The 15,799-nt window shown below is 39.8% G+C and overlaps 2 protein-coding genes across 9 annotated transcripts in view; one reads left to right on the top strand and one right to left on the bottom strand.

Annotated features, from left to right (window-relative positions):
• Mapk14 (mitogen-activated protein kinase 14) overlaps positions 1–5,804 on the bottom strand; it is a 71,700-nt gene extending 65,896 nt beyond the window's left edge. Inside the window, exon 1 of one of the 4 annotated variants that reach the window (XM_046464536.2) lies at positions 5,268–5,796. In XM_046464536.2, the coding sequence (XP_046320492.1) occupies positions 5,268–5,383 (116 nt within the window). In that variant the 5' untranslated portion in view covers positions 5,384–5,796. Of the gene's footprint in view, positions 1–4,420; positions 4,993–5,267 lie in introns of those variants that run through there. The other 3 variants (XM_046464535.2, XM_046464537.2, XM_046464539.2) reach the window with 3 other exon arrangements.
• Positions 5,805–7,309: 1,505 nt separating this feature from the next.
• Positions 7,310–15,799, top strand: part of Slc26a8 (solute carrier family 26 member 8) — a 67,452-nt gene continuing 58,962 nt past the window's right edge. For all 5 annotated transcript variants that reach the window (XM_046464540.2, XM_058585564.1, XM_058585566.1 and 2 more), the window contains exons 1-2: positions 7,310–7,553; positions 11,488–11,677. In XM_046464540.2, the coding sequence (XP_046320496.1) occupies positions 7,514–7,553; positions 11,488–11,677 (230 nt within the window). In that variant the 5' untranslated portion in view covers positions 7,310–7,513. The remainder of the gene's footprint in view (positions 7,554–11,487; positions 11,678–15,799) is intronic.

Consider the following 15,799-nt stretch of genomic DNA (forward strand, 5'->3'; position numbering starts at 1 on the left):
AAACAAAACACCAACCTAGGTTCCAAGTTAGAGAAATCTACTTTATAGTGAGATTTTTTTTTTTTTTTAGCACTACAATAATTAAACCTCTTAGATAAGAACAAATCAGCTTTATCCCAAATTTCACAGTAAAGAATAAAAGTCTGATGTATTTTTAAAGGTCTAAAGAGGCATGGTTATATCTTTTTATATCGTATACTTGTAAAACCCAAACATAGTCAGACAGTCCCAATTTTATATAAGTGCACACGAAGAAGATTCATAAATTCAGAATTAACTATTTGCATGATCTAAAAATTCATTCCAAAAAAAATTTAAACAATGAGTTCATTTTTGGTTTATCAATTCTGAGGAAGAGACATGACTTTCACATTAATTAATTACCCTCAAATTAGCTGGACATGACACTGGTGGGACTGCTTTCCTACAGTCACAGCTCTATTGCAAATGACTCAGCAAGCCTCCTCTTCATGAGAGGAGGAAAACTGCACAAAAGGAGGTGACACCACACAACCTCAGAAATCCACAGCTACAGGAAAGGAGACCACTAAAGAGCATAAAACCCAGGCCCAAAGCCAAAGAAGCACTAACAAGTATGCCATTCCTTTAAAGAAAGAATCTGGGACTGGGGATGTGGCTCAAGCGGTAGCACACTCGCCTGGCATGCGTGCGGCCTGGGTTCGATCCTCAGCACCACATACAAAGATGTTGTGTCCACAGAAAACTAAAAAATAAATATTAAAAATTCTCTCTCTTTTTTTAAAAAAAAATAATAATGAATCTGGCTCCTTATTTATAAAACTGAGTCAATAATACATTGAGGCTGCCAGTGTAGCTCGTTGGTAGAGTGGTACGTAGAATGTACAAGGTCCTGGGTTCAATCCGCAGTACCAACACACACACACACACACACACACACTGGACTTCATGGAACTAGGGAGGACTGATTGATAATGCTTTGAAAGAAAACACTTTATAAACTGCAAAAGCCCATAAAAATGTCAGTTAATATTAAAGTGAGAGTGCCAAATGAATTCTACCTTTGAATCCTGAGCTCCAAGGGCTCAGCACCATCTGCACAGTTGCAGGTGAAAGGCAAAGTCAACACAGATCATCTCCAAAGCTGAGCTAAAAGGAAATCAAAAGCACAGCACACCATAATATCAAAAAATTAAACTGGGGGCTAGTGTTGTAGCTCAGTGGTACAGTGCTTGCCTAGCACGTGTGAGGCACTGGGTTTGATACTCAGAACTACATAAAAAAATAAATAAATACAATAAAGTTATTAAAAAAAATTAAACTGGCAGAATTGAAAAGCCAGTCCAGGATACTCTTTATTTTAAATGGGAGCCAGTGGAAAAATTGATTCAATGAATAAAATGATTATACAGCCAACTTGACTGAACTTCTTGAAAGTTTTTCTGTAGCAATAATACAAATATTTGTCATTAATTATACTTAAATGTTTTTTGTTGATTTGCATCAGTAATATTCAGCCGACTACTTTGCTTTTGCTTACAAAGAAAAGTAAATGGAAGAAAGATCCGTTGGATTTATTATCACCACTAGGAAAGTGAAGGGCAAACCCTTCTCACTGATCAGGAGTCATCTCTGCATACCTAATAATGATATAGTTTTATTTTATTTATTCTGAATTTTATTGTTCTAAAGTGTGGTAAATTTTGTTGTGTAACTTTACATGGTTAAGTAAAATAGCTTATAAAATTCACTAAAAATAATAAATAACCATTCAGTTATTTTTATTATATTTATTGGAAGAATCTTATTCCACAAAGCACTTGAGGAGTTTGATTTCTTAGCAAATTTTGCCATCCTCTTACTACAAGTTTTATTATTCACTTTATATGCTGATGACAAATACAAAATACCCAGCACAACACCTAGAACATAATAAGCAACCCAAAGAATGTACTCATTAAACCCAGTAGGCTACAAATTGCATGAAGAAATGGACTCTCCTGTTCTGTGTTGTTCAGTCTTTCTCAAGAATCCAGTGCACTATTTGGCTTACAGTTGGTATTCAATAAATACTGCTGAATAAATGGTAGAATATGATTCAAGAGTAATTTCCAATTCTCACCTATTTTATGATTACCAGAGCCCCATCTTTCATCAACAGCAAGGGTACGGAAAAACCATACCCCAGAGGAAAGGCACTTAAGTTCCTGTTTATATTTCCTTAAACTCACCACAAAGATTCTCTCCCCTTCTGTCCCAAAACCACAAAATCAATGCTTTGCAACTGTGTATCCTTAAACAGTTTTGCATCATTTCCCCTCACAGACAATGTACAAAGTTCCTTAAAACTGCAAGACTTAGTTTAGTTCCCTTTACCTTTTAGAAAGATATTTACAAAACCCTATCAAGTCTCAACTTTCTGGTCAACTCCTTGATCTTTGAATCATTGTTGGTTGTCACACAGGCTTATTTCTTTTCACTATATATTTGGTACAAATTAAATTAAAATAAGCTTAAGTTTTTTAATATATTAAAGTTATATATCAAATTTCACTATACTTCAGAGCAATAAACTTGAGAAACTGACACATATTTCAATGATGTTGCATTCCTTAAAATAAAATTCAGAGATTCTGGACCTTAGGTCCAGATCAACAAGTCACACACACACACACACACACACACAAAAAAAAAAAAAAAAAAATGTGTCATTGCAATTATAACTCCTATATCATCTAAAACAGTATCACCAACTTGACTGCCTAAACTTTTTTATCAGGTACAGATCCAAATTCCATAGATTATTTGGATTCAATTTGACTTATTTATTTATTTATTTATTTATTTATTTATTATCTATGTTCAAATATCTGCTCTCAAAGGATGAGGAAAGAGAAAATCAACACAAACTCCAAATTGGATTCAAAAAGAAGTTTCAAAAAATGTTTTCCAATCATGTCTGAAAAGTTGCAAAGTGACAGAAAAACTTCAAATAGCCACAGTACTCTGAGAGACACTTGTAAATCTAAATTATGGTATTTCCACTCTGAAATCAATTTATACTGTTTACAATCAATTGCCATATATAATTTCAATTGTCTTTTCCTCCAATGAGAAAATATTATTGGTTACATCTTAAATCTCTTTAGAAGAAATACTAATACTAGAGCAACAAGAAGCAAACAAACAAACAAAAAAAAAAAAAACAAAACTCTGCCTCCCTAGAAAGACACACTTAAGAAACATAATAGTGGTTGTCTCTGAGGAAAGGAACAGTGCAGCTGGAGAACAGATTTTCACCAAATATCTTTGAGAATTCTATACAAAGTGAACATGTAAACACCTATTATTAAAACTCCATTTAACAAAAGTACTTTCAATTTGTTAGATGCTGCTGGCTTCTGTACCCACATAAAAAGATAGTATTAAAGACATACTGAAGGAGTTCATCTTAATGGCATTTTACTGTGAATCCGGACCATCTATTATTATTCCAGTGCAGAACAACTCACACTAATAGTAGGAAACCCTGCAAAGAATTCTATTAAAATTCATCTGAACTCTCTACAGTTGAATTACTTGGCTGTATCCCTCCATTAAAGTTCAAACATCATTGGAAACAAAAACCTGATACTGTAAGAATTAACGTATCAATTCAAGAAAAAAAATGGAGGGGCACTAATAAGTTATTAAATATTAAAGGAGGAACACCCAAATACACCTTTGAAAATTAGCAACATCAAATAAATATATGAAAGCAAAATGCTGCAAATTCCTTTAAAATGTAAACTGTCATGTTGCGCAAATAAGTGAGAGATGTCAAGCCTAGTGCCATCTGCAACATAATTTAAGCAGCTTGAACTTGAAAGTGCAATATGATCTGTTGCTGAACACAATTGCACAATCTCAATTACCCAGAAGATTCTACCAAACAGGAAATTCTTGATGTGACTTTGAGAAACACAGAATCAAAGATTAACACATCCAGAGCCTGGAATTTATTCCAAAAAAAACCAAAAAACAAAAACATTTCACAGGCTCCTTTTCAAATAATACATGCACATGTATTACTAAGACATAAAAAAGGCTAATTACTAACTTATTACTAAACATAGAAAATTAAATTTGATAATTTCAGACCAGGACCTTTCAAATTATAGTAAATCTAAAATACGAGTATAAAGCCTTAGAAGTTGGAGAGAAGTTAGTAAAATATTTTAAGACAGGAAATTTTATAGTATGGATTTAATTGAAAACACACTCATGGTGTAAATTAAAGCTGGAAAATCTCTCGTCCTTTGCTATATGTTCCAGATCCTCATGAAAACCATCGTATACCTCAGGCTGTAAGTGTAGATAAAAGTTCCCTGCAAACTCTCTAAGGGACATTAAAAACACAGTATTCACAGAGATTATCTCAATTAAAAAATATTTACAATACCTCCCTTCACTGTTAACAACTTTTTGATCTTGAGGGCGCCCAACGGATCTGAATCTCTCCTGCTCCACATGAGAAAATTGTTTTGTCAAACAATACTTAAATGAGCAGTGGTATGTGACTAATCAGAGGCTGCCGGTTTCTCAAGCTGCAGTGTTCTTGCAGGCACTTCCACCCCCTCCATGAAAAGGAAATACGCTTTCAACTGAATCGGAAACACACCACTCAAGCTGGCACAGCGCTCAGCGAGATAAAGTCGGTATTTTAAGCTCTATGGGTAGCTGCTAATGCAAGTGCGAATTCAAAAACGACGCTACTCAAAACGGGATTTCGACAGAGGCTTACAGAAAAGCCCAGAGAGCCTTTCCTCGCCAGTTTTGTTCAAATGACCGCAGTCCCCGGGTCGGGCTTTGCTCTTTGGCGTCTCCAGGCAGCTCGCTAGGTCCGTCTGCTCCGGGGACAGGCTCTGACGCCCCAGGTGGGCACAACCCGGGACAGGGTCCTTCAGCTCGACCCTGGCAGGAGAACCCCCGGGGAGAATAGGCCTTCCCCAGGTGCCAGCCCTGGGAGTTGCAACCCCCCGAGAAGAGAATGCACAGGGTGTGAGCCAGGGCCGAGTTCCAGCAGCACCACCACCGCTCACAGGGGACCTGCGTCCTGCACACGAGGCTAATCCCCTACCTGCGTGTGCAGGGTGAGGGGTGCAGGACAGACAGGACTCCAGGAGCAGCAATGCCCTCCCCCCAGGAAAATTCCTGCCGCTTGGCGCACGCTGAGCCATGGGGACAGGCCTGGCCCTCGGGCATGAGACCACCCGGTTCTCCTCGGCCCCAAGCCCAGCGACACTCACCACACGGAGCCATAGGCACCGGAGCCCACCGGGGACAGGTTCTGATAACGCTCAGGCACCTCCCAGATTGTCTTGTTCAGCTCCTGCCGATAGAACGTGGGCCTCTCTTGAGACATTTTCCAGCGGCGGCCGCGGGGTGAGGAGGTGGCCCTGCTGGGCCCCCGCCTGCACCCGCACCCTCTCCCCGGCCCTCGTTGCCCGCCCGAGCGGGCGGGGACCCGGCGCTGGCCGCCCGCGCAGGTGTGGCTGGAGACCCCGCAGACTCCCGCGCGCCCGCGCGCGGCCCCTGTCAGCTGCAGCGGCTGGATGCGCCTCAGATACCCAGGCAAGCCCAACTAAGGGCAGGAGCACGCTCTGAGGCTCAAAGCTGCGCCTGTTGCAGTCTCGCTGCACCAGCTCCCGGACTAGGCCGACGGCGAGTTGCGCGACTGGTCACCCGCTCCAGCTGCAGCGGCCGCTCAGGCTCCAGTGGTCGCAGTTCCAGAGCCAGCGAACTGGAGCCTCTCGCCGTATTCTCGCGAGAACAGATCCCGGGACTCTCGGCGAGCCGAGATTTTACCCAATATGGAACCTGCCAATGGGAGGGGGTTCCTCGGAGGAAAGACTAGGAGGAGCAATTCTCGCGATAAGAGAGCAACAGCTGGTGACCAGAGGCAGGAACTCCCTGGAACTGTTCTTCGGGGCTCCAAAGGCGGACCCGGGAACATAAGCCGCGTGCGCCTCACCGTGGTCGGCGGGGAAATCCCTGGCTCGGTGGCGGAAAGCAGTAGTGACAGTGTTGGGAAGAGCCAAAAGACCTTTGAACTGCGAATAGTCAGTCACCAGCAGACGAGCACCTGATGCGCAGAGCCTGCTATTTCTAAGAAATTCTTGCATAAATATGCAGGTTTCGTCCAGAAAGGCTATTGCATCGCGGTCTGTTCAAGGACATATGGCTTACTATATGGAACTCTGTCGAAATCCGTTCAAAAGGCAATTATTAGTCCTTCATCAAAGTTAAGGTTTTCCATCCAAACTCTCCTAGTAGTTCTTAAACTTTTACATGCACAGTTTGTTTTTTAAAAGCAGATTCCCAGGATCCATCGGAAGTTTAACTGGGTATGTCAGAAGTAGGCATCAAGAATACGCACTTTTATTATATACATCCAGGTGGTTATGATTCAGGAAAATCTCTGCCAACCCTCTTTTAGATGCATTTTAAAATAGAGTTGCTCTGAAGGTTTGAAAGTGACTCTGCCCTGAATAGCCGTCCAATGAAGGGGATTTTTAAAGATCTAATTCATACCTCTCAGAACAGGGGAAGGGGTGGTCTTCTGGCGGTGTCACATTTAGGCACACCAGTTGGCCTTTCTTAGACCTTAATTTTAGCTTCTGCAAGGAAATTTCTGCTCCGTTTTCAACTAATAATGTCGTTTGTCAAGAATATAAATGTGAGCCCGGCATGGTGGCTCATGCTTGTAATTCCAGCAGCTGGGGAAGCTGAGGCAAGAGGATCGCAAGTTCAAGGTCAGCCTCAGCAATTTAGAGAGACCCTAAGCAACTTAGCCAGACCCTGTCTCAAAATTAAAAAAAAAAAAAAAAAACATAAAAAAGGTCTGAGGGGTGGTGGCTTAGCACTCCTGGGCTCAATCCCTAGTGTCAGATAGACAAATATAGATATAGATATATAGATATAGATATAGATGAATCGGCGAGATATTATAACCCTATACCTACACCCACTACTATAAACCTTTTCCTGTTAAGCTTGTTAAAATGTTAACGTACAGCATTTACAATGTTCAATGTTAACAAACTTAATGTAGGCATAAGTTTATGATAGTGGGTGAAGGTATGGTACCTTATAATGTTTTCTTAGCTATTTCTAGAAAGAACTAGGTCCAAGCCAGAGAGGGTTCCGAGGGGCTCCGGCGGCCTGCTACGGGGAGAGCAGGGTATGGGGAGAGCATCCAAATACCCCTCTCTCCACCAGCTGCCATGCTCCTCTTTCTCGCCCCACTCTTGTCCCCCGCCCGTCCGGAACGCCTGCGGGTTCGGGGGCAACGGCTCGGGAACGGCCGGAGCCCTGTGAGATCCCAGCGTCTGCATTCCGCCCCCGCCAGGGCATCAGGTGAACGGCTGCCTGGAGAAGCCAGGGAGCTGAGGGCTGCAGGTTGTGAGGACGAGACCGCGGCGCGGGTCCCAGGGACAGGGCTGAGTCGGTCACAAGCAGAGCAGGCACGTCGCGGGCGCTCAATATTTGTGCAATGAATGAACGACCGTCGCCTCTGGGGGCTTATCGCTCAGGTACTGTCTCTCCTTTGAAACGCCGTGTGGAATGGCAATGACAAGAGACGGGTCCTTTCACAATCGCCTGTCTGTTGTCAAAAGCCACTGAACTGGCCCGCTGCCTGCGCTTCACCCACTACCGCATCCATCTCCTCTGGCCTTAAGCCCGGGCTCTCCTCGTCCTTTCAGATCTCACTGCTTTTGTTCATTTTGTTCCCCAATTCCCCACCCCCTTGCCCCTTCTCTTACCCTCAAATCCCGTTTATGCATCTGTGGCCCTCTATGAAACTTTCTCCAACAGCCCCATCTCAACAAGTCTCTCTCCCACACCCGCTGATATTACACTCACCGCATCTACTTAAAGAAATCGTCCAGTATTTATCTGTCCCGTGGTCAGTGGCTTGATTGTCACCTTGAACAATTATCCATTTCCAGCCACTAGACAAAGTTACTGAAGGGTACTAATGGTAATGAAAGCTCTTTGCTTATGCCTTTTCTAAATTTCCAGTTCATTCCCCCCAAAAACTTAGGTGGTTACAGGCAAAAGATTGTTGCTGAGGGAATTACAAATGCTTATTTTTAAAAATTTAATACCAATCTCCAATTAGTATTTTTGCCTCAGCCCTCCTATCCCCAGCACTGCCCAACAGTGCTTTCTGTAATAATGAATATGTTTTGTTTCTTTTTAAAAAAAATCTTTATTTTTTATTTATTTATTTATTTTTACATGGTGCTGAGGATTGAACCCAGAGACTCATGTGTGCAAGGCAAGCTCTCTACCACTGAGCCACAACCCCAGCCCTTAATGAATAGTTTCTTATCTGTACTATTCAATATGGAAGCCACTAGCCACATGCAGCTGTCAAGCACATGTGGCTGTCAAGTTGCTAGTGCAACTGAGGAGTTGATTTTTTTTTTATGTTTATTTTTTAGGTGTAGATGGACATAACACAGTGCCTTTATTTTTTTATGTGGTGCTGAGGATTGAACCCGGGCCCTGCCCATGCTAGGCAAGCACTCTACCGCTGAGCCACAATCCCAGCCCCTGAGGAGTCGATTTTTAAAAAATTTTAATTAAGTTTAATTTAAATAGCCATGTATAGGCAGTGGCTAGCATGCTGGACAACACAGCTCCAGACCATGTCACTGACCCAATCAGTCTTCTCCAAGTATATATCTCCATGCATATTATTGCTCTTGCTCCAAGACTTTAAATAGCTAACAAATCTAGGTTCAACCCAGCATTCAGGATCCTCTGAGAAAAATTTTCAACATACTTTCTTAAATTTAACACTGACTTGAACCCAATCTGTTCAATTACTTGCCTTTTATTGCCTCCAATTTTAACCTGTTCTTTCCCTAAAATACCTGTTCCTCTTCCCTGCTCTCAATTAAGATAGAACTTAATTGAGAGGTATTTCCTCCATGAGAGGTAGTATCTTACCCATCCCCCCATGCTGGGATTCTTAATACCGTTCTATAGGAGGTTATATGGTATTAGGATGTGGCATTTATTTTGGAATGAGAAAGATTGGGCTCAAATTATTGTTTTGCTCTTTAATTGTTCTGTGATTCTAAGGAACTCACTAAACTCATCAGAAAAATAAATATAATTGTTACCAAGAAAAGACACCTACCCTTTGGAAGATATTGGTATAGGGCAGGCCAGCAGGAAGTGCTAATTTCTATTTTTTCTACCTCTAAACTCTCTCAGCACTATATTTTTGTATTTTTATTCTCCTAACTTTAAAGTCTGTTCTTTTGTATCCCCAAAGCACTAGTATTCAACAAATGTTAGTGGAGCACTAGGTTACTTGACCATGGGGGAAGTAGCATTCTTGAGTCTGAAACCAGTGAGTGGATATAATAGCAATTTATAAAATTATGAACATAAAAGCAGATGAGCCCACCAAATCCTAGTTTGATAGATGGGAGCCACCTCTTGTTATATAAACAATGTACACTGAAAGCAATAAAATGAAATTCTACTTTCCATAGCAAACTAATAAGATATCATAATCTAACGGGTACAATAAGAAAATATAAATATTTCTGCTTCAAAAGGATATTACAAGAATTCCTGGGAGATAAACTATAATTTATAATGAAAGGATATGAGAATATTTTTCTACACTGTTGGTCCCCAGACCACATCTAGCTTGGCGAGATGCTTTGTCAGATGCGCACTGTGTTTTAAAAAACATGTAATATAGGACTGAAGGATGTAGCTCAGTGACAGAGCACTTACCTAGCATGTACGAAGCCCTGGGTTCAATCCCCAGCAACACACACACACACACACACACACACACACGTAAAGTAATGGATAACATTTACAAGTCAGATGATTTCACATAAAAGTTTGGAATTATGGCTTCTTCTGGAAAAGACCAGCTCTGGATTCACTGGACCCACCAAGACCCATGACAACAATTGCTGGAGCTAAGCCAGCTGCTGCCTTCACCAGTTGCCACTGTCCCTGCCACGCCCCAAAGTCATACATTGCCGGTTTCATACCAACAGGGTCTTGGTGCCACGTACAGAACAAAATGAAATTCTAGATTTTGGATCTGACCTAGGAAAGCAATTTTTATAATCTCAATATTCTTAGCAGGTTCCTTAGGCTTCCAGGAACAAGTAAACTATAGTAACAAGTTTATTTGGAAGATTACATGGAGAAACTAAGAAAGATTGGGCCAATATTCCTGTGAGCAGGGGAAAGAAAGAAAGAAAACCCTTATTTACATTTTAACACACAGTTCTACCTCTTTTTATTTTTTTTATCAAAATCATGAGATTCTAATTCTCTTAAGTGATACATTGTTAAGTTCCTCTCTCATCCTCTTCTGCGTTCTTCAGCCACCTTCTCACTGCTTTAGTGAATTTGTGATCTTTAGTTCCTGGGTGTTAATCAGCATGCTGCTGCTAACCAATGATTTGAGGGTAAAATGCAATATACAATTGTGGGCCAATTACTTAGCTTTCCTCAAACCCCAGTTTCACCCCTTGTAAAACCCGGGGGCAGGGGGTGGCTAGTATTAAGATTATTGTGGGGATTTAATGGAATCACTCATGAAAAGAGTGCCAGTGCAATGCCTGGCATGTAATAAATTCCCCACAGACACTGCCAGGGCTGATGATGAGGATGAGCACAGTGAAGATGCCCTTAGCGTGCTGCCCTTAGCGTGTTGTTTTTTGGATGGGGAAACTGAAATTCAGTTTCTAAGAAACTTGCCCTCAATTATACAGCTAGCTAGAAAATAAGCCAGGATTAGTACCTCTGTCTCCTGACATCTTCTGCGCTGCCTTTTCTGCACACCTTAATGCTATCAACTGCAGAGCTGACAGTCAGGCAAGAGATATTCACTGAGGGCCTGCTAAATATAAGGCACTGTCCTGGGTCCTGGGGATACTATCATTAACAAAGTCCTCCTGCCTCCTGGCCTTAGCCTTTTATGGGGGAAACAGGCAAAAGAACAAATAGACAAATGTTCAAGCAGGAACTGTCAAGCACTCTCTTTAGATAGGGAAAGAATTCGAAGACATTATCATGAGCACATAATCCTTAGCATTTTCTGTGAATATTGGTGATTACTGCTGACTTTTCTTCTTAATCACTTTCCTGCCACATAGAAACACAATTGAATATAAAGGAAACCATGATTCCTAGCAGGACATGTGGATTCTAGTCCTGGTTCTAATTCTTAAGTGACCAAACTGTTTAAACTTATGAGCCTTTGTTTTCTCCATTTGGAAAATGAGAATAATACACTCTTACATTCATGATAGGGTGGTTTCAAGTATAAAACTGTATGACATTGAGAAAGAGTTTAGTAAAACTGCTATGCAAGTGTAAAATATCTCTGTGGAAATTTTATTTCCTTAAACATGTGCTGAGGGTCTAGATTTTTTTTTAATGATTTTTTTCTTTGTTCTTTTTCCATGCATTCAGGAATGAGGCAACCAGAGAGGAGCAGCCAGATTTACAGCTATAAGTACTCCTCTCAAAATTCTTTTTTGTATGATGTTAAGCGAGAAGTGTACAATGAGGAGAATTTTCAACAGGAACACAAAAGGAGGGTCTCTTCTTCTGGAACCATGGACATCAATATCACCACCTTCACACACAATGTTCAATGCAGGTATGTGTGTCCAATTGTTCTACTCAGGCCGAGCTGGGCAAGATGGAAACCTATCCTGACTCCTTTGCATCCTACTTCTCTCTTCCTTCTCCTGAATCCCTGTGATCAGAACCCTGCAGTTTATTGTGTAATTTTTCTTCAGGTTTTTTTTTTTGTGTGTGTGTGTATGAGTGTGTGTGATTTGACTTGTAGCATTTTCTTGATTGTAAACTTTTGGGTCATTGCCTTAACCCATTTTCTGTTACTATAACAAAATACCTAAGGCTGAGAAACTTACAAAGAGGTTTGTTTAGTTCCCAATTCTGGTAACTGGAGGGTTCAAACAGCATGATGCAGATGTCCTGGTAAAGACTGCTTGATGGCATCACAACATGGCAGAGAAGTGGTTTTCCCACGCATTCAGGAATGATGCAACCAGAGAGGAGCAGCCAGATTTATAGCTATAAGTAAAGTTCGTAGCAACTTGCTTTCATGGTACTAATCTAAACCCATGAGAGCAAGAATTCCCACGAGTCAGCATTAATCCATTCATGATGATGGTGCACCAACAGTCTAAGGAAGGCCCCACACCTTGAAGGTTTTACCACCTCCCCAGCACCACCACACCAGGGACCAAGCTCCCTTCACGTGAACGTATGGGAACAAACCACACCCATAAATACTTTGGGTGTCCCCACAATATCTATGGATGATGTTTAATAAATACATTGTTCATTTAATCACCACTACCAGTCTCCTCACAAAAAGTAAGGCAGCTGTGGTGGACTCAACTAATAACAGCTGAATGAGACCCACCCGGCTTCATAGCACCAATGCTCTTGGTCATAACACAGAGCCCCTTCCCACCTCTGATACTCACTGTGACTAGCTAGGCTCCACTATGCAGGAGCTCTCAACCTACTTCTGTGCTGTGACCCTTTTAGCAATCTGATAAAGCTATTTTTAAAAATATTTTTTTTACATTTTTCTAAAATTGTAGTAAAATATACATAACATCAAATAGGTTACATTGACCATTTTTAAGTATACAATTCAGCAGAATTATTGACATTCACAATGTTATACAACTATCGCCACTATTTATTTGCAAAACACTTTTATCACCTCATATAGAAACTCTGTACTCATTAATACTCATTAAGCAATAATTCCCCATTTTTCCTTCCCCCCAGCTCCTGGTAACCTCTCTTCCACTCTCCTTCTTTGCAAATCTGCCTAATCTAGATGTTTGGTTTAAGTAGCATCATACAGTGTTTGTGTTTTTTGTGAAATAACCCAGACAAAAAAAGCATAATGTTTTCAGGGTTCATCCATGTTATAGCATCTATCAGTATTTGATTTCTTTTTATAGCTGAATAATAATCCCTTGCATTTATACACATTTTGCTTATCCATTCATTTCATAATGGACACTTAGGTTGTTTCCATCTTTGGCTGTTGTAAGTAATGTTGCTAGGAACATTGGCATAGGAGATCTGTTTGAATCCCTGTTTTCAATTCTTTTAGGTATATACCTAGGAGTAGAATTGTTGAGTCATAGCCTAACTTTACATTAATTTTTTTAGGAGCTGGAAAACTGTTTTCCATAGCACCTGCATCATCCACTTCCTCTCCAACATTGATCATTTTCCTTTTTTTTTTTTTAATTCTCACTGTAGGTATGAGGTGATATCTCATGTGGTTTCTTGTTTTTATTTTGCACTTTCCTGATGACTAAAGATGATGAGCAACTTTTCGGGTGCTTATTGGTCATTCATGAATCTTCTTTGGACAAATGTCTGTTCATTTCCTTTGCCCTTTTAAAAACTGGACTGTTTGTTTTTATTGTTGTTGTTGAATTGTAGAAGTTCTTTAAACATACTCTTATCAGATATATGACTTCTATTTTCTCCCATTCTATAGGTTGTCTTTTCACTCTATTAATACTGTCCTGATGCATAAGTTTTTAGTTTAATGAAATTCAATTTATCTATTTATTATTTTGTTGCCTGGACTTTTGGTGTCATATTTAATACATGATCATCAAATTCAAAAAAATGTATTCTCTCCTCTATGCTTTCTTTTAAGCATTTTATAGTTTTAGCCCTTAAATTTCAGTCTAAGATCCATTCTGAGTTCATTTTTGTATATAGTGTAAAAAGTCCAACTTCATCCTTTTGCATGTGAATACTACATTTTCCAAGCACAATTTGTTGAAGAGATTTGTTCTTTTTCCACTGAAGGGTCTTGGCCAAAAATATATATATATATATATATATATATATATATATATATATATATATATATATTTATTTATTTATTTATTTTTGTATCAGGGATTTAACTCAGAGGCACTCAACTACTGAGCCACATTCCCAGTCCTATTTGGTATTTTATTTAGAGACAGGTCTCACTGAGTTGCTTAGTGCCTCACCATTGCTGAGGTTGGCTTTGAACTTGTGATTCTTCTGTCTCAGCCTCCCAAGCCACTGGGATTACAGTTGATAATTGTTTATTATATAAAATAAACAGGATTATAAAGAAAATGGTTATAATAAAATGTAGTTACCAAAATATGAAAAATCTCTAAATTGTGTTAATAATGTGGGTCTCATATCCACCATATTTTTAAAGTGATGATGAATGTAAATAATAATTTGGGATACCTGTAGCAATTATAATATGAAAATATCTGTAATTTCTACTTGTGACAAAGTCAAGTTCTGCTGATTCTATTGTGGTTTGTTATCAATATCCATAATTGAAGGAAATTCTATTTTTCATTCAGAGGTTGGCAAAAAAAAATGTTTTCCTATTTAAGTTCACCTATACCTCCAAAATCTGTCTACAGACTCCTGTGGTGGTCCATAAACTTAAGGTCAAGAATCTTTTGTCGGGGCTGAGGTTGTGGTCAGTGGTGGAGCACTCCCCTAGTACATGTGAAGCCCTGGGATCAATCCTCAGCACCGCATAAAGATGAACTTTTATTTATTTCATTTAAAATACAGGTATTATGTCCATCTAAAACAAAAAAAGAAAAATCCTTTGTGACCTCTGTCATGATAATGACCCTAATTACTTAAGTTGTCCTCACCCCCACTCTGTATTTATTAGTCCCTCTCATCTCTGGTTTATCACCGACAATTGGCATGTGTTGGGCAGGGAGGAAGTACTCCACACAGCCCTATTTCATTTCCTCCCTGAGGCACATTTCTTTGTCCATATCTTGCTTTTTACAAGTGAAATGTCCCTTTCCAATTCTATGTCACCACTTTGATTTCTTTGGCTCCAGGATATGTGTCAAAAAGAGCATTTTTCCACATTGTGTTCTCTCTGCAAAATGATATGTCTTTCCTAACTTTACCCTCTTATGAGTATCACTAAAGAAATTTCAACCTAAATTCTCTGCACTGTCCCAGCCTTGCCATCTGGACACTTAAATTCAACCCATCTGCCTTTGGGCTTTTATAGTTGTTCTGTTTTCATCTCCTGTTTCTATTTTTTTTTAAATTTTTAAATTTTTTATTTTTGTGTGTGTATGTATGTACTAGGGGTTGAACCCAGGGGCACTCAACCACCAAGCAATATCACAACATCCCGGCTCATTTTACTTTTTCATTTTGAGACAGGGTATTGCTAGGTTGCTCAGGCTGGCCTCAAACTTGCCAGTATCCTCCTACTTTAGCCTCCTGAGTCACTAGAATTACAAGCACGTGCCACTGTGCCCTATTTATGTATCTTTTTTATTTCATTATTCTTCTTTATATATCTATTACTTCCGGAACATAATTCCCTCCATTTCTGAATTTTAACCAGAAAGATAGCACAGCTTAGTGGTTAAGAGCACCATTCTGATGTAACAAAGAATCCCCTCATTATGTATAATTTTAATGCAATAATAAAAAAATTTTAAAGAAAATCAGAAACCTTCAAAAGCCTAAGAATCAGTAATTAAAAAGAGCAATATTCTGAATCCAGGCTGCATAGTTTTAAATTCTATTCTACTGCTTTCCAGCTATGTGACCTTAGGTAAGCTAGTCAACCCTACTATGTCTTGCGTCCAAATGTAAAGTGGGCATGATTATAAGGATTTGAAGAGTAAATATTTGTAACATGCCTAGATAAGTGGGTTTTTTTAGTAAA

The sequence above is a fragment of the Marmota monax genome, unplaced genomic scaffold, assembly GCF_021218885.2.
Source record: "Marmota monax isolate L192 unplaced genomic scaffold, Marmota_monax_Labrador192_F-V1.1 WCK01_AAM20220418_F8-fsc00211, whole genome shotgun sequence".
NCBI classification, from domain to species: domain Eukaryota; kingdom Metazoa; phylum Chordata; class Mammalia; order Rodentia; family Sciuridae; genus Marmota; species Marmota monax.